The sequence below is a fragment of the Microtus pennsylvanicus genome, chromosome 5 (assembly GCF_037038515.1).
Source record: "Microtus pennsylvanicus isolate mMicPen1 chromosome 5, mMicPen1.hap1, whole genome shotgun sequence".
Lineage (NCBI taxonomy): Eukaryota > Metazoa > Chordata > Mammalia > Rodentia > Cricetidae > Microtus > Microtus pennsylvanicus.
The window spans coordinates 122,678,010-122,696,900 of NC_134583.1; the positions used below are offsets into that span (position 1 = coordinate 122,678,010).

Here is an 18,891-nt window from a genome sequence, read left to right on the forward strand (position 1 = left end):
GCATGGTTTTTCAAGACAAATTGCTTCTGAATAGACTGAGTTTCTTCTCTTATTTCACCCAGAATCCATTGTGTTGAATTCTTTCCAACCTCTCTAACTTAAGCAGTATTTTCCCCTAGCCCTTTTATACAGTTTTTGGCTGTTTCTTCCTTTTTGTTAGGGGAGGCTATGTATGTATGGAGGCCGGAGGTTACCTTCAGTTATCTTCCTTGACAGCTCTCCACACCTTACTTGTTGAGCTAGGGTACCTCACTGAACCTGAAGCTTGCTGTTTCAGCTAGACTGGCTGCTGAGTCACAGGAATCCACCTGTCCCCACATTCCTAGAACTGCTGGGATCACAGAGGGTGCTGGTATGTGTGGCTTTTATGTGAATGCTGGGAGTCTAAATTCAGCTTCTCGTGTTCTTCCTTGTTTCTTTTTCTTTTTTGAGTTTCTTTTTTCTCTATTTTCACTTCACTTTAAAACCTTTTCTACTTTAATATCCTTATTACATTCTCTTTCTAGTCTCTTAAATTCTTCTAAATTTAAAGTTATTACAGCACAAATGTTGCAATAACAATATCAAAAGCTGATCTTACTCTGAAGTTTAAAAAAAAATTAAAATTAATTCACTTACTTTGTAAGTTAGGGAGCATTCTAAAATGCCTTTAAATATCGTGATCGAAGTGTCTTACCTGTAGGTCTGTGCTTTAACTGCTTATAGAGATCAATGGCACGCTGTTCCCTATAATAAAAGAGAACAAAAATGTCTCTGTATGTGGAAGTAACTTAATGACTAATAATACATAACTTGAATAATATTGGGACAAGATTCAGTTTTTAAGCAAGTACAGATCATCAATGAATATTTTGCAGAATATTTCACTGAATAATAAGAATACAAGTCCTTATGCCAGATGGTCGTGATGCACACCTTTAATCCCAGCAGTTGAGAGGCAGAGGCAGACAGATCTCTGTGAGTTCAAGACCAGCCTGGTTTACTGAGCAAGTTCCAGGACAGCCAAGGCTACACAGAGAAACCCTGCCTTGAAAAACAAAGACTACAAGTCCTCAAAACATAGAGCTAAAACAAAGCAAAGCAAAACAAAACAAAAACAACAACAACAAAAACTGCCTGTGTGTTCTATCTTTTTGTGTGCGTATTCCATGTCAAGTGCTCAGAAGATAAAACTGGGTGTCTGTCCTTGCTGTCTACCCGAGACAGGTCTACCTGTTGTGTGCTACTGCCTGTGCTAAGCCAACTGGCCTGCAAGCTTCTGCCTGTCTCCCTCTTGCTGTATAAGCACTGAGATTACAGACATGCTATCACATCTAGCCTTATAAGTGGGTCCTGGAGATTCAAAACTCAGGTCCTCAAGCCTGAGCAGCAAGTGCTTGCCCTCTCCTTGGTCTCAGAACATAAAGTTTTTATATACTGTATATCTGCTCTAGTCTCCCACCACAAATGTAACACCCATGTACCACAAACATTTAAATGGGAAAAAAATTATGGCTTCTTATTAGAGAAAAAAAAATCTGAAGTTTCTAATCTAGACACTTACGAAATTAACCTCAATAGAGGAGTTAAGACATACTTTTAATCAAAAGAGTAGTAAATGAGAAAACATTTGTAATTTAAATATACTTTAAAAAATACATGAAAAAGACTTTTTTAAAATAGTAAAGAACAATCCAGAGCATTATTTTCCAAAACTTACTATTAGCAAGAAATAGCTTCCTTTTAAGATATCTTAAGGGCTGGAGAGATGGTTCAGCGGGCAAAGGCACTTGTTACCAAGCCTAACATCCTGAATTCAATTCCTGGGCCCACCATGGTGGAAGGGGAGAACCATCTCATAATTTTGTCCTTTGATCTCTACATGTACACATTGTGATGTGTGCACACACACCCCCGAAAAAATGTTAAAAAAAATCATATCATAGAAACATATTAGGAGTAAGAAAAACTATGAGTTACACCATGTAGAGGCTTAATCCCGCCAGATATAAGCAGAACAACAACACAGATAATTACAGAATCAAGACCAATAGCACAGATACATTCTTACAGAGATTCCATTAAGTCTCCCTGGCGTCTTCCATAGGGGCTCTTCTGAAGCTCCATGATTTCAGTATGCAAAGACATAATCTGATCCTCAAGGTATCCAATGACACCAACCTAAAATATGATACAAAGAAAATGACTGCCATATAAAACAAGGCTCAATGGTCACCAAAGACATGGAAAAGCTGGCCCCCATGGCATGGGCCTAGAAAAGCTGGCTGTGTCCCACACCCAACGGCCAGGACCAACCAGCTTAGCTACCACCCAGACCCACATCCTGGGCCTTTGGTTGGCCCACTTTAAGAGCTGCCCCATTTATGACCTGCTGGAGTGCGCAAAGGGACTGATTCTGCGCACCATGACTCAGGGCAACAGCAGGACATCAGAGAGGACTTTCAGTGATGATGGTGTGCCAGAAGCCTTGAACCAGACCAATGATTCATTGCAATGAACATTTTGCTGGTGAGTCTGTGTGGACAAAGGGAGTATACTACATGACACACTGCAACTCGGGAAGCCACTAAGAGGTGTTGGAAAGATGGAGGAACAAGGTGGGGTTTTGTTTGTTTAATTTGGGGGTGGGGCTACTGCAGGGGTGAGTGGCAGATATGGACGGACTGAGAGGTGAGCGAGATTGGGGTGCATGACGTGAAATTTCCAAAGAATCAATAAAGAATTATGTTTTGTTTAAAAAAAAACACTTAAAAAGGTAGAGAATGATCTGTCATGCTCGTAGAACTGAATATTTCACTACAAAGTAATTTTGTTAAAGCTAACCGTTTGTTTATTTAATGAGATAGCAGTATTATGTAGCTTAGGCTATTCTTGAACCTGTAATTCTTGTCTTGATTTCCTGAGTGCTGGAATTACAGGGTAAAGTACCACACTAGGCTTGCTAAGACTCTTTAAAAAAAAAAAAGATAATATTTAGTAATTCTTTGAGAATTATATAGGTGCATGCAATATATTTTGATCATATTTACTCCCATTACTTAATCCCTCTTTTTTGGCTTTTTTATATTTTTGGTTTTTCAATAACCCACAGGGTCCAATCTGGACTGCTCATATACTAATGAATGTGAGGCCATACAACAGGGTATGGTCAAACTACTAAGGGCCACCTCTTTAAAGAAAACTGACTCTCCCTCCCCCAGTAACCGTAACTGTTAATAGTTCCTCAGCTATGGTAGGGGCTTTTTTATGATTCTGACAATCTTTCAGGTACAATGGTGCATACCTTATATCCCAGCACTTAGGAGGCAAAGACAAGAGCATCTCCATTAGTCAAGCTATCTTGGTTTACATAGTGAATTTCAGACCAGCTGGGGCTACATAGTGAGAGCCTGTCTCAAATAATAATAATAAATAAAAACATACTTATTCCCGTGTTTCCTTTCTGACTATAGTCAACTAGTACTAGCATTTGCTTTGGCATCTGGAAAAGCAAAAATAGTGTAAGTGCCATTCACAAGACAAATGTCCACGGCCATTTCTTACATATCAACCCCACAATAACAACTGCCCTATCCACATACTCAGTGTAGTATGAATTGGCACCAAGGAAAGTAACAATCCAGAACCATGGACATATACAGTATAAGGAACAAATTTGCCACCTAGGGAACAATCTGTACCTCCCTCAGGAGTCCATAATTATGGAACAACACCAGGTATAAATAGAACTGTCCCATTTAAAATAGATGTGAAGCCATCTTATCTAAACTATTCATAAAAATAATAGTAATACATTACATTTATTATTGATTTCCATTTAATGTTCATAAGCCTATTAGAAAAGACTGCTGCCCCTAATACATATATTATTATATATTATATGTATATTATATACCATATATATTATATATATTATGGAAACTGGAGTTTGGTGAAGCTAAAGTCTGCCCAAAGGCTTTGGTTTTATAGCCTGTACATTCTTCTCTCTCTTTCTTTCTCTTTCTCTCTTTCTCTCTCTCCTCTTTCTCTCTCTCTCTCTCTCTCTCTCTCTCTGTCTGTCTGTCTGTCTCTCTCTCTCTCTCTCTCTCTCTCTATATATATATATATATATATATATATATATATATATATATTTGTTTAAATTTCAGGAGTGATAGAATTAATATTCTTTTCTTGTTTTGTTTTTCAAGACAGGGTTTCTCTGTGTAGCTTTGGAGCTTGTCCTAGAATTCACTCTGTAGACTAGGCTGGCCTCAAACTCAAAGAGATCTGTCTCCCTCTGCCTCCCAAGTGCTGGGATTAAGATGTGTGCCACCACCACCTGGCATAATAAATATTCTTTATATGCAAAAACCAAAGATAATTTCTAATGGAGACATTAAATATACAGAGTGAGTTTAATGATCTTACCTCAGCATAGTGAATGGCCTTTTCTTCCATTTCTTTCCATGCTTTCAGCATTTTTTCTGAAGCTAAAAAAAGAAAGAAAAAAAAATCAAGTCTAAATTGGTTTCCTCTGAAATAATCATGTCTTATAAACATTAGCCTGGTTACTTCCTTGCTGTATCAACATCAAAGATCAAAATGGGTAGAAGTGTGTCTCTCAAATGGATGTGCTATACTTCTAAGCCCTAATGCCTTAGAAGGTGACCTCGCTGGAAATACAGCAATTTATAGTTAATCACCTATGTATGTTCTCATACTGAACTAAGCTAGGCCCTTACCACAGTGTGACTCTTCTCTGGTGTCCTTAGAACAGACACGGGGAAAAGGTGCACACAGACACAAACGGAGAACGCCATGTGATAACAAGCAAAAGAACACCAAGCATGGCTGGTAATCCTAAAAGTTAGGAAGGAATTGTTCAGATTTCAAGGGAATCATGGCTTTGCCAGCACCTTGATTTTGGATTTTAGCCTTAAAAATTCTTCACATCTGAGCTGGAAAGATGGCTCAGAGGTTAAGAGCACTGGCTGCTCTCCCAGAGATCCTGAGTTTAATTCCCAGCAACCACCTGGTGGCTCGCAACCATCTGTAATGAGATCTGATGCCCTCTTCTGGCCTGTAGACATACATATAGACAGAACACTGTATATATAATAAACAAATCTTTAGGGCTGGAGAGATGGCTCAGAGGTTAAAAAAATTCTTCACATCTATGCTATTTGAAGCACAGAGTTGCTGTGGAAGTTCTAGAGAGTAGAAGTTCAACACGAGACACAGATCAGTGGTAGACTAGCACACACAAGGCTCTGAGTTTGGCTGCATGTGATTGTGCACACATTTACTTCTAGTACTTGAGATGAATAAGCAGACAAATCTCTGGAAGTTCGAGGCCAGCCTGGTCCACATAGTGATCATATTCAAGACCAGTCAGAGCTACATAATGAGACTTTGTATCAAAAACAAAAAACAAACAGACAACACAAGGGTCAGGGTTCATCCCCAATAGTGTAAAAATAAACAAAAACTATAAAAATACCTGGGGTGGTGCATGCCTTTAATCCCAGCACTGGGGAGGCAGAGATGGGTGAATCTCTGTGAGTTCGAGACCAGCCTGGTCTACAAGAGCTAGTTCCAGGACAGGCACCAAAGCTACAGAAGAAACCCTGTCTCGAAAAAAGAAAAAACAACAACAACAACAACAAAAAAAAAAAACTAAAAGAAAAGATTCTCCCCTCTACTCCACATGTTCTCACTAATTCAATTGTTAGAAGACATATTCTCTTTTCTCACTTATGTAAGACAGTCTATATATACATGCTTTTCCTAGTTGAATGCTTGGTTTCCAGTAGGAACTGTTTAGGAAGGATTAGTAGGTGTGGCCTTTTGGGAAGACTTGTCAGTGGGAGTGGACTTAAGTGTTTCAACTGTCCATGCGAGGTCGAGACTTGCTCTCTCTCTACCTCCTGTCTATGGATCAAATGTAAGCACTCAGCTACTGCTCTGGAGCCATGCCTGCCTGCCTGCCTGCCTGCCTGCCTGCCAGTCACCATGCTTCCCACTACAATGGTCATGGATTCACCCTTTGAAACTGTAAACAAGCACCAAATTAAATGGTTTTTTATAAGTTGCCTTGTTCAAGGTGTCTCTCTACAGTAATAGAAAAGTAACTAAGACAGTCACTGCCAAATATTACATTGATATTTTAATATTAGCACACATAGATCTATTTCACTGTGTTGACAACTGCACAGTATGCCTCTGACTAGTCAAAGATACTTTAGTGAAATAATTGTCATTGGCCAGAATGCCTATAATATGCAAATATAGAAATAGCACTAGAGAGTAAACATTCATTAACGGGACACTCTGATCACTTATTCTGAGGTATCCACACCTTTTTCAAGTACATATATAAACAGTATCTACTTCTTTAAAAAGATGTTTCAAGCAGCACATAATTCAGTTTATTTGAATTTTAACTCTTCACAAATCCTTAACATATCCGAAGGGAGATAAGTCTGGAGTCAGGAGACTATGTACAATTAAAAAAAAAAAGTAGCTATAATTTCACAGCAGATGGATTAGAAAAAAAAAACATAATCCTGGAATTGTCTATGTTTTTTTTATAAAAAGACAAATAATTTAAGACCCCTCTGGCTGTGTTATTCCATTTGAGTTGCTACAATGCGAGAACAAAATAAAAAAACAAAAACAAATATATGCAAGGTAGTAAATAAACAATGGAAACTCATTTCTCATAGTTATGAAGTCTGAGAAATCCAAAATCAAGTTCTGGTTCATAGATGGCTGCCATATTTGTCCCCGTATGGCAGAAAGGGTGAGGGACTCTCACCCAGGCCTCTAGTTAGGTTCATCATGACTTAATCATTTCCCAAGGGTCTTATCATTATCTTAAGGATCAGAATTTCAACATACAAACTGGGAGGAAGCACACATTTCAGTAGATACTGGCTAAGAAATCATCAGTATAGACTCTGTATGCATTTTTAAAATAAGACTTGAAATTCACAGTCTTTAAGTCACGTCTATTATTTAGTTTTTCTAGAGTTAAGTAATTTTATTATAATTATGAAATAGTTGATCAACTAAGGGATTAAAAGAGCTAATCCTCAAAACAAAAACAGTTTGACAATTTAAGTTATCCTGTGTATTATTCTGGTGTGAATTTAAATTACTGGCTATGGGTCAACAAGATAAACTAGACATTCCTTACAAATACATTATAGCCAGACACTTACATATCCCATAAGTCATCTGCTCACTATATCTCTCCAAGTCAAGCTGAATGCTTTTGTGAAAAAACTCCAATTTAGCTTTGAGTTGTTGTGATGCTGAGATCAAAGTATTCTTCATTTTTGTCAAGTTAGTATTATATCTAAGAAGACTTAACCTAAGCCGTAGCAAAACAAAACAAAATTATCAACATTCAGAAACATTGAATGACAATTTGCAAACATACAGTATCCAAACTCCAAAACCTAAGTTTTTACTATAAAATCATGAGAAACAGTTGACCTACTTCCTGCCTGTGTAAATAATCTTCTACATGATGGCTGAAATAATTTTAGACTATTAATAAGAAATCTGTTAAGTCTGGTCAGAACACTGCATTTCATTGTCAGGGTGATGGCCAAGTAGACCAAATGCTTGCCTTGCATGCACGAGGACCTCAGTATGGTACATGGCAGTGTATGCTCATCACACAGTGCTCGGAGGAATGGGGAAACAGGCAGATCCTAGGAGCTCATGGGCCATTAGGTCTAGCTGAAATAGTGAGCTCCAGGTTTAGTAAGAGATCATACCTCAAAAATTAGGTGGGAAAACAATAAGGGAAAGATAGCCAACATCAACCCCTGGCTTCCACCTGTGCATCCATTCACATGCACATAAACACATTATTAAAAGTACTACATTTCAAAAAATGTTCAATGTTTAGCCTGTACACAATACACATGGCATTATTTAAAAAAACAAAACCAAACCAAAACCAGAACCCACTTACATTGCTGCTCTTTGTCCCTGAAAAAGCCTGCTGTAGTCTTCTTTTAGCCCAGATACATAGTGCACTGCTTCAGCCCATACTTTACGCAGCTGTATAATTGGAAGCTGTATCTTGCTGTCTTGAACTATAAGCAAAATGGTAATAAGGGAGATAAGCTACTTTCAAAGACACTTATCTTCCTTTCCAAATACTGTTCCCATAGATGTTAAAAAGAACCTATTGTCTGGCTCTAGCTATAAGGGTTTTATATATGAATGATAAAACCACTTCTCTTAAAGAGCTTGAGATTACTCAAGCATGTTTTTCTTTTAAACTTGCTTCTTTCTAGTTAAGAATACTCCTTTCTCTCTACTAATCCCCAAATTCTTCTTTCAAGCTTTGGATCAAGTTCTGTCTCCTCTATAGTTCACCAATCTTTTCTGTTTCTGAAAAGTAGCTATGCTCAGCTTCATGAAATTTACAGGATAAGCTGTGTGTAAATATCTGAACACATATAATGAAGGAACAATTAATAAGTGGGTTTAATTTATAAGTGGGCTTTCATTCGCTTATCTGTAGAGTCCTACCCTCAGGAAGGACTCTCCCAAGTGAAGGATCTAATGGTAATTTAAAATCTATCTTTAAATCTTCCAGACTTCATTAAATTCATTTTCACCACATACAGAAACCACTAAAAGATCATATTTACTAATCATATAATTTCAATATTAAAGTTTGGCCGCTAATTGAAGTCTACTTACCAATATAATTTACACAATCAGATAAACTTCTGGATGCAAATGGTCCTTCATATACAGTCTTACTTTTATCAAACAAATAAACCATGTAGCTATCACAGCCTCTCTGAAAAAAGAAACAATTAAGCTTCAATGATTCTTGAAAACGCGAGATTTTAGAAATACTTGAGTGCCAGACTTCCTTCTTTGAAATGCAATGAACAACGTCAACATGCATTCACATATAACTTACAGATGTGGGGACACAGCAGGTGTGCAAAGGGGGCAATGGGGTTCATGTGACAGGAAGCAGGAGAGAGAACTGTTTGGGGAGAGGAAGACCAGCAAAAGAAGGGCAAGATGGACGAGGGAGGAATAAGGGAAACTATGGTGAATATACATGCATAAAAATGCCATAACAAAACCCATTATTTTGTCTGCTAACTTAAAAAGTTAGTAAAAGCAGAAAATAATAAAGTTTTTCTAGTGTTAGCAAATAAAAGCCAAAAGAACAAATACAAAAGGTCGTATTAGTAAATTACTCTGTAGTAATAAAAAGGAAAAGACGAGGTACCAGAGTATAGGGTAGGGTGAGTGATGTAGGATTCCCCTCTGAATGCTGTGAAGACCTTTGGTTAATAAAGAAATCTGCCTTGGCCTGTGATAGGTAAAGTAGAGCTAAGCAGGGAAAACTAAACTGAATGCTGGGAGAAAGAAGGCAGAGTCAAGTGAGAAAACACCAGAGACAGACACTGGGGATGGAACTTTACCCAGTAAGCCACAGGCATGTGGCAATACACAGATTAATGGAGAAGGACTAATTTAAGTTGTAAGAGTTAGCCAGAAACACACTTAAGCTATTGGCTAAACAGTATTGCCAATAATACAGTTTCTGTGTGATTATTTCGGATCTGAGTTGCTGGGCGGTCAGGAAATGAACTAGCAGCCTACTACAACAGGTGAGGGGCCAGTCTGGGCTTCTCAACAGGCCCAACAGAAATGAAACAAAGTGCTTATACACCCTCATACACTGGTAACACTCAAATATAGTGCTAGAATCAGGGAAACAGTTCATCATAAAACATTTGTTATACAAGCAAGGAGACTTAAGTACAATCTCCAGAATCCACATTTTAAAAAAACAGTTCTCATGACTCTACCCTTAGCCTAATCAATAAGTTCCTGGCCCATGAGATAGCCTTTCTCAAACAAAAAAGATGATTGATATTGAGGAATAGTGACTGAGGTCACTTTGACCTCCATAGGCACATATGCACATTATGTACACGTACACCCTTATAAGCATATGCACCCACACAAACACATAGCCATACACATATATGCATGCAAATTGACAGAGACACGATGAATAGAATGGAAATATAAAAGCTAACAGAGACATGAGGAACAGAAATATTTTATACTGATTAAGATTATATGGCATGCAATATATGCATCTATAATAAGAAAGAAACCAAAAGTTATAATAAGAAACTTTTTTTGAGACAGGCTCTCTACATAGCTCTGGCAGGCCTCGAATCTACTATGTAGACCAGGCTGGCCTTAAGTTCATAAATGCAGGGAATTAAAGGTATGCACCACTACATCCAGCTGTGTGTGTATGCATCTAGCTTTTAGCCACAGTTTCTACAGCACAACAGGGAAACTACAGTCTATATGAAAGTAGCTATATATTTTAACATAAGTAAAGGAAAAGAGTTTGCAGGTTTCAACACACAGACATGGTAACAGTCAGGGGATGAAGGTGCTTATTTTAGTTTAATCATTACACAGGGTACACATGTGTTGAATCACTAGACAGCACTCCATAAAGAAGTACAAATATTAGTCAACTGAAAACAAAACAAAAACCAGTGCAGGTAGTTCAGGCCTGTGATTCCAGTTCCCTTAGGCAGGAAGACTGTGAGTTAGAGGCCATTACGGGCTATATAGCAAGACCCTGATCCACAGCCCTCCCGCCATACACAAACTCTCTTACAACTCCATCGAGAACACATTGAGAGGCTGGTTTCCGAGGATCCAGAGAAATCCCTGTCTCAGACAGGAGCTCTTGGGAAGCGGTATTGATTCCTGTTTCACGCTCAATACGAGACTGCAGTGAATGAAAACTTTCATCACATGGCAACAGAAAAGAAACGATTTTCGCAGAAGTCATATTTAGGATGTGCACTATCTGTATAAATAAGAAAAAAATGTTTATTGACTATTTATTACATAAACAATTCTGTGAAAGATACTAAAGGGGGAATCTAAGCAACAGACATTATTTCTGTACTAAGTAAAGCTCACTCTTCCAAACTCATAAAACCATCTAGAAGTACAAAATGACATTTTACAAGACCTGAGTTTTTCTAAATATATAAGGTTTGGTTTTTAAAAGAAAGGGTCTCTCTACATAGCCCAGGCTGCCCTGAAACTCACTATGTAGACCATCCACCTGACTCTGCCTCCCACTGTTGGGATTAAAAGGTGTGTGTCACCATGCCCAGACAGATACCAGATATTTATCAAATAAAATGTCAAAGTTCTAAGGATGCACAAAATCAAGAAACAGAAATTTTAGTTTAAAAAATTTATTTCAAGAAACATGATTACAGACCTAGAAGGAAACACTCCCATTCATGAAGTTCCTCATAAATGCCACTGACAGAGCAAAGAGCTTTCACACAGCACCCCAATATTTAGACTTTCCAATTTCCCTTTTAATAGGAGAAGGAAATCAGGCTTCTGAGAAGTACAGCTGATAATGGAAGAGTGTGGATCTCAACTCTTAACTACCTTGTTTTTTTGTTGCCTCAAAAAACAATCATCAGATAGAAACAATGGGCTTCTCATTCAAGAGGCAAAAGCATTATTATTCTCCTAAAGCAACCAAACCCTAAAGTTGTAGTCTGCCTGGGCCCAAAGTAAGCAGTCTCATGCTCACTTACAGTTTCAGTGGAAAGAATGGACGAGAAATTTTGGCATAATTAATGGCAACTGGAAAAAAGCTGTGTGTGTGTGTGTGTGTGTGTGTGTGTGTGTGTGTGTGTGTGTGTACAGTTGAAGAGACTACCTAAGAATGTGAGCTTGTGTAGGTGCACTCAGATGCCAGAAGAGGGCATCAGATCCCATACACCCGGAATTCCAGGTGGTTTGTGCACTGTCCAATGTGTATGCTGGGAACTGAACTTAGGTCCTCTCTAAAAGCAGCACACACTCTCAACAGCTGAGCTAGCTATCTCTCCAGCACTGAAGAATAACGAAATACTTCGATTTTGTCATTATTTTTTATGTTTAAGCTTTTTCATAATAGTTGGGAAAATAATTACCTAATTAGAGTCTCTAAAGTGTTTTCTTAAAGAAAAATATTTCAACAACTATTTTGTTGCTATGAAATAGGACAACATGCCTTCCTGGTACATTATATTTAAAGATACATTAGAAAAATGTCCAGTAACAACAAAGTGTTTTTATAGTTCACGCCTCTGTGTTTTGTTCATTGTATGCCCTACCTATAAATCTCTCCTACTATTCTCTACCTATGAATCTCTCCTACTATTCTCTACCTATAAATCTCTCCTACTATTCTCTACCTATGAATCGCTCCTACTATTCTCTACCTATGAATCTCTCCTACTATTCTCTACCTATAAATCTCTCCTACTATTCTCTACCTATGAATCTCTCCTACTATTCTCTTTCTGCTAGTAACTCTAATGCTACAAAAATCAGTCCTAGTTCCAGCCTAGGAAATTACGCTTAAAGCCTCCCAAATTCTATCAACAATACTCTAGTTTCCTTATTCTGTACAATCTCCCAAGATTGATGCTTTGAGAAATATCAATTTGCTCAAAAATAAAGAGAAGGTAAATATCTGCTCAGATTCACTGACAGTGGTGCCACAAACGGCAAGTTTATGAGTCACAAATAAGATGAGACAGACTCAGAATCCTTCAGAGCAGGGAGGCGATGAGCGCAAGTCACCATGCAGATGCTGCACAAACATTTGAGCAAAATGCTCATACACATAAAATAAAATACATAAGGTGAATAATTATTTTAACAAGCAGGGGTAATGCTACGACTACTGTAAGTTGAGTATATAGGTTGTATTCAACCAAATATTTTTAGAGACAACACAGAAATAAGAGGCTTACCAAGCCCTGCATTGCATACACACCAAGAAATGATTTTTCTTTGACACAATGTAAGAAAACCAAATCAAGAAGCCAATATCAGGCCAGGATTGATGATACAGGCCTGTAATCCTAGCACTTGGGAGGCAAAGCAGACAAACGTCTCAGTTCAGGTTAGCCTGGTCTACATTTAGTTCCAGGACAGCCAGGGCTACACAGAGAAATGATTTGAAAAAAAAAAAAAAAAGAGCCAGATGTTTTCACTGTCAGTTAAGAATCATATCAATATGCTCTCAAAATCCTACTGAATAAGGCATGTCAAGATTAGTCTCTACACATTTATGAGTTCTCAATCAGTTCCTTATGCCCCATATAGGAGTACATAATTGAATGTCCAGGTCATGAAAAGTTTGGTACCATAAAAGGTTTCTGAATGCATAACTGTTAATTCAAAATCTAATATATCAATCATTCCAAGGCATTCTTGGCAGTCTCCAGCAGTAGGTGACTTCACTGTAGCCTTGCTTCTGAACATAATAACATGCACAATTTGCATTGCGCCTGCCCTCCCCAAACATGAAGGCAATGAATGCTTCCTGAATATTTCAGCTGAGATCTCAGATGGCTGCATGCAATGGACCGCAGCGTCTTTTACTGTACATATAATCTTCTGCTCTTATAAAAACATAATGGTTTAATTACAGAAAACAGTTTTTAATATTTCCTACCATTATCCCTCAGCAAGTAAATATCAAATTAGTGTATCTTTAGATTGTATTTACTACAGACTGTTTTGATGTTTTTAACTTGTTGTTTCAATTTCATTTGAAAAATTATTAAATGAATTTTGGTTTGGGATTAGAACAGAATTTTCAATGTCTGCAATAATCATTAATATACTTTTGTCACTTGGTACTGAGTATTTCTGTGAAGACCCATAACGATTGTAACAAAACCAAAGTATGAGTCAACTTTGAAATTGTTGATGATGCTCTCCTAGCGCATCAAATATTCAGTCAAGACTTGAGTTCTTATGTAAAAAGAAATAAGCACATCAATCTCATGAATATGCTAATTTTCTTTAGTCTTTAATAAATGATAAAAACATATCAAAGAATTGTTTTAAAATTCTTTATGAGTAAATGTCTGAGTTCATATGTATTCTGTAAACCTCTATTCTCTAGCCAGAAAAAAAATTTCTCAGATAAAAAGTGTTAAAGGTTTAAGAAGCTCTGCTGTGCCATCAGTAGGAAAGAATGGCAGATGGAATTGTTTCTAGACATATGGCAGTAACAGAATTAACTATACCTCCCATTCACATCAATAAATATGTCCTGAGAACTGATACACTCCCTCTCAGTACTGAATGCCAGCATATAGCTATTAATAAAACAAACAGCGCATTGAGAAAGACAATCTAAATAGAGAGTTGAAAATAAAAAGTAAGAAATATTTAGAGAACATAGGGAATATTAAGTGATTAAATGTATGCCAGAAACTACCTAAGGAAAAATTGAAGATACACTAATCAACATATGAGAGGAAACTGGCAAAGCAGACATTAGACTGGGTATAAGGATAGCATGTGTAAAAGCACAAATGTAGACAAAGGGCTTGGACCATACAGGTGGTTAAGACAGTTAATAAAGATGATTGGGGAAATGGTTTAGGTTATTCTGTCAATTGCTCCAATAATAATACAAAACAGACAAAAATAGGCTAAAAGTCATCTTCCCTTTGTTAGATGTGAGATTTGCAGAAAATGGAAAATAAGAACAAAGAAGTTTCGTGCATTATAGACCCATGAATTCTGCCTGTGGAAAAACAAGCTGATGAGTAAAGAAAAAAATTACATCCCCACACCCAACGTTAAGTCTGAGTTCCTTGGTCATGTAGTTTACAGAGTTAATCACAGGCCCCAGTATACATCCTGAAAAAGCAAAGTTGTAAAACGAAATTAAACGACCGTATAGTGTGTAAAGAAAGATAAATGGTTACCTAGATCACTTGTTTAAAGCTTTGTAGAGTAGAAATAGGATAGGAATGTACTACACCGAAACCGCAAAGAGCTGCCTGCCGATTCAAAAGGAACTGGCTGAAATATGCTTGGCTTGCTTGAAAGTTGTTAATCAATTACAAATGAATCATTGCTTTGGAGTGAAGATGTTATTATGAAAAAATTAATACAAATAAAAATGTTAAATTATTTGTGGGATTCTAAGAAAAACATGCAACTTTTGATCATAATGTGATTTCTTCCTGTGTAAAGATTTTAATTTGTTTTTGGAAAATATGTAACTTGTGGTTGTGAGGTAATCTTTTCTTGCATAGAAATTTTTGTCTTAGGAGGTATAGAAGGGGTAAAATAAAAATAAGAATAGTAGAAGGAAAACAGTATGGTAAAAGAACAGAACAGAAAAGGAACAGAGTAGGAACAACAGCAGAGAGAAAAATGAAGAATTAAGCTTTGGCCTTCAGGAAAAGGTCGCCTTTGTGTGGATGCAGTTCTGCTGACACCACACATCCTCCCCAGTTTCTCTGACCTGCTGAAAGCTGGCCTTCCAGCAGCAAAGTAAACAGACGTGAGCCAAGTGGGAGCCTTCCTCACCAAGTCAAACCCAGTACAATTAAATCTAAATGAGGGAAGTGGTAATAGCACCAATCAATATAGTAAAGGGAAATCCCAAAGATACTTTAAAAGGCTACGTGGACCATCTGATGACACCTGAAAAACTTGGCTAAAGAAATACAGTATCCATTCTAAGGATATAATGTTCATTTTAAAATAGACACCAGGAAAAGATTCCTACAATAAACTTATGCTCATTTTCAGCTTGCTAAAGTCAGTGCAGGTATTCTAAAACGCACCCCATTAAAACTGACCTTTAAGTTGAGAATGTGATCCATTAATACAAAACATTTTGGCTGCTTTGAAGTAGTTTCAATAGGTCCCCCTCTCTGCTGTGGGTCCCAATTCAGCATCAACTGTAGCCAGCTTTCCATGAGCTCTACTATTAAACTGAAAAATGAACAAAAACTGTATGAATATCATTATGTTCCAATTAAACAGGCAACTTCACAGGTTGTCCACTTCCTTGCCTATGACTTATCAGTACCATTTATATCTTACTTTCAAATAATTCATGTAATGACAAGGAACAAATTTCTTCCATAAAAAAACAGTCCCAAATCCCCATATCACTTTGTGACTGGCAAATCCAAAAGATGAGTCCAACTCCAATCACCAGGAAAGCCATTTACTTCTTTATTCTTTGGGTTTTCTTAGCATCTAAAGCAATTCATTGATTGGCAATAGTTTTCAGTTCCACATCGTCTGTTATCCAATATGATAATCACTAATCACAGTGTTATTTAAATTTACTACTCATTCAAAATTCAGTTCCTCAGTCACACTAACCACTCTGCTCTTCTAACCCAAGCAGCACTGGGAAGCAAGCCAGCAAGCATGCTAAGCAAGCACTGTACTACTGAGCCACATCTCCACCCCTAACTACCTTTCACATAGCTAGTTCAATAAGCCTCAAGTGACAGACAGACAATGCTTTCATCCTGATGCAAAGGTCTATTGGATAATGCTACCTGAAACAGATAACTATTCTCAAAACTGCCTAACTGTCCACACTCACCTACAAAGGTTGTTTGGCTGAGGTAAATGGCTACTAAACCGAACATCTCCGGTCATCTCTTCACAAGCAAATATACACTTTGGATCTTTCTTCTTAATCTTTTCATGCCTATAAAAACAAAGCAGCTTAGTTGACAACCTGATTCTCACAAATACTCTCTGGTTTCTTACCATTTAACTTCAATCAATTCTGTTAAATTTCACCACTATAGAAAAAGAAAAGGAAACAACAGAACAATAGAAACAATAGAAATTTTCCTATTACCACTAATTATGCCAAAGTTCTCATCATTTCTTACCAGGTAAATGGCTGCAGATGATGCAAAAAAGGCCTATATCCAGCAATACATTCAAATACCATGGTCCCAAAGCTCCAATAATCCACAGTGGCTGTGTATGGCTTATTTTCAAAGAGCTCTGGAGCCTTAAAAATAGAAAGGAACGTTAAGTGCCAACACTGTAAGAAAAGAGCTTTAATTTAATAGTTTTGAACTATTAAATTCATTGCCTTAAGAAATAACAATGAAAATTTTAAGTAATCAAATAAAAGAAATATTGTCTCACCAAATACTGTAATGTTCCCACAAAAGATGTACAGAGACTTCCTTGATCAACATCTTTGGCATAACCCAAATCAATTATTTTATGTAATATCTGTGAATGTTAAGACATAATATTTATTAAATTATTGAAATATTTGCAAAAGAAAGGTAGGCTGGGAATGTAGCTTAGTGACAGATTGCTCCCAGATAGGTACAGGCTCGATCCTAAGCACAGGAAAAAATGAAGATATGGGCCATTGAAATGGCTCAGCTGATAAAAGCACCTGTCAGAAAGCCTGATGACCTGAATTTCACATGGGAGAACAAATCCTGCTACATTGATTGTCTCATGATCTGCACACAGGTCACACCATAGGCATGCATTCATGCACACACAACAAATAAATAAAATAGATGTAATTCAAAAAAGAAAGGCAATAATGTTTTTATAAAACTGGGGAGGAGATAGTAAAAAACCTGGGCTATGGAACAACACAAAAGAGTGAAGTCTGATAGCCTGATCACTATTTAACTTGCATTAATTTTGTTTGTCAACCTTTTTGTTGTTGTTGTTGTTATTAATTTTTGAGACAGGGTCAAACTTACAGCAACTTCCTGCCACAACTTTCCAAAGCTGGGATTATAGATGTCAGGTAATATGCCGGCTAACCATATAATCTTGATCAAGCTAACTAGTCTCTGGCAGTTTCCTACACAATTAGATCAACACCCTAGTCCTTAGATGAGCAAGACAGATGCTTCTCTAAGGAACCACTGTTCCATAGAGATGACAAAAATCTAACCACAAAATTACAGTTCAAGGGCTGGAGAGTTGGTTAAGCAGTTAAGAGTACCTGCTGTTCTTGTGGAGAACCTAAGTTCAATTCCAAGCACCCACACAGTGGCTCACAATAGTGTGCAATTCTAGTCCCAGGGAATCTGATGCCCTCTTCTTGTGTCCTCCACAAGCACCACATGTGGTACAGAAACACATAAAATATAATAGAAGTTTAAAATTAAAAGGCCCCTATAATCCAATACAGTGAGGACTGCAATAGAAACTATAAAATACTATGTATACAGAATGAATAAGGAAACTAAAATCTCTAAAGAATTATCAGGAAGAGTATAACAACAGACATGAAGCAGTCTTAAGGTTTCACCTACCTTCCCATCAACATCTTGAAGAACTATATTTTCAGGTTTTAGATCTCGATGTATAATTTTGTTTTCATGCAAATATCGAATCCCAGATCCTAAATAAAATTTCAAGTGTATTATTAAGTAACAGAAAATACTGTTTAGATAATCGCCTCACATTTTTTGTTTGTTTTTACTGTTAGTGTTTTTGAGACAGAGTCTCATGTAGCCTTTCTGGCATAGCATACCCTATGCAGCTGAGGATGACCTCCAACTCCTAATCCTCTTGTCCTACCTTCCAAGTGCTGGGATTGCAAGTATGCACCAGCACATTCAGCATTTTCTAGACAGGGTCTCACTATGTAGCCCTAGTTGGTCTTCTGGTCTTGAACTCACAGAGATCCATCTGCCTCTCCTCCCTAGTGTCAGAATTAAAGGTGGATGTCACCATGACCAGCCACATTCAATTTTTACCTCACAGTTTGCATAGATCTATACTGATACACAAATTTATATGTCCAGAGGATTGAAGATGGCTCAGTGGGTAAAAGGGAGCCACTGAGAGGTGGGGGAGGGATATCTCAGCAGCTGGCTAAGCAGCCAGCCTAGTCGAAATGTTGAGCTTCCAGTTCAGTCAGAGATCCTGTCTCAATCAAATGGAGAAAAACAGAACACCTGACATGTTGTTCCAGCTTCCATATGCATGCTCCGGTGAGTGTACACCAACAATCACATCCAT

General features: G+C 37.4%; 1 protein-coding gene across 2 annotated transcripts in view; it reads right to left on the bottom strand.

Annotated features, from left to right (window-relative positions):
• The window catches only part of Chuk (component of inhibitor of nuclear factor kappa B kinase complex), a 36,586-nt gene that overhangs the window by 9,040 nt on the left and 8,655 nt on the right, over window positions 1–18,891 (bottom strand). For both annotated transcript variants that reach the window (XM_075974162.1, XM_075974163.1), the window contains exons 5-16: window positions 18,180–18,268; window positions 17,035–17,124; window positions 16,770–16,894; window positions 16,472–16,579; window positions 15,708–15,843; window positions 10,685–10,879; window positions 8,710–8,812; window positions 7,970–8,093; window positions 7,206–7,357; window positions 4,411–4,472; window positions 2,051–2,160; window positions 677–726 (exon numbers count right to left, since the gene is read on the bottom strand). In XM_075974162.1, coding sequence (XP_075830277.1) covers window positions 677–726; window positions 2,051–2,160; window positions 4,411–4,472; window positions 7,206–7,357; window positions 7,970–8,093; window positions 8,710–8,812; window positions 10,685–10,879; window positions 15,708–15,843; window positions 16,472–16,579; window positions 16,770–16,894; window positions 17,035–17,124; window positions 18,180–18,268 — 1,344 coding nt within the window. The remainder of the gene's footprint in view (window positions 1–676; window positions 727–2,050; window positions 2,161–4,410; window positions 4,473–7,205; window positions 7,358–7,969; window positions 8,094–8,709; window positions 8,813–10,684; window positions 10,880–15,707; window positions 15,844–16,471; window positions 16,580–16,769; window positions 16,895–17,034; window positions 17,125–18,179; window positions 18,269–18,891) is intronic.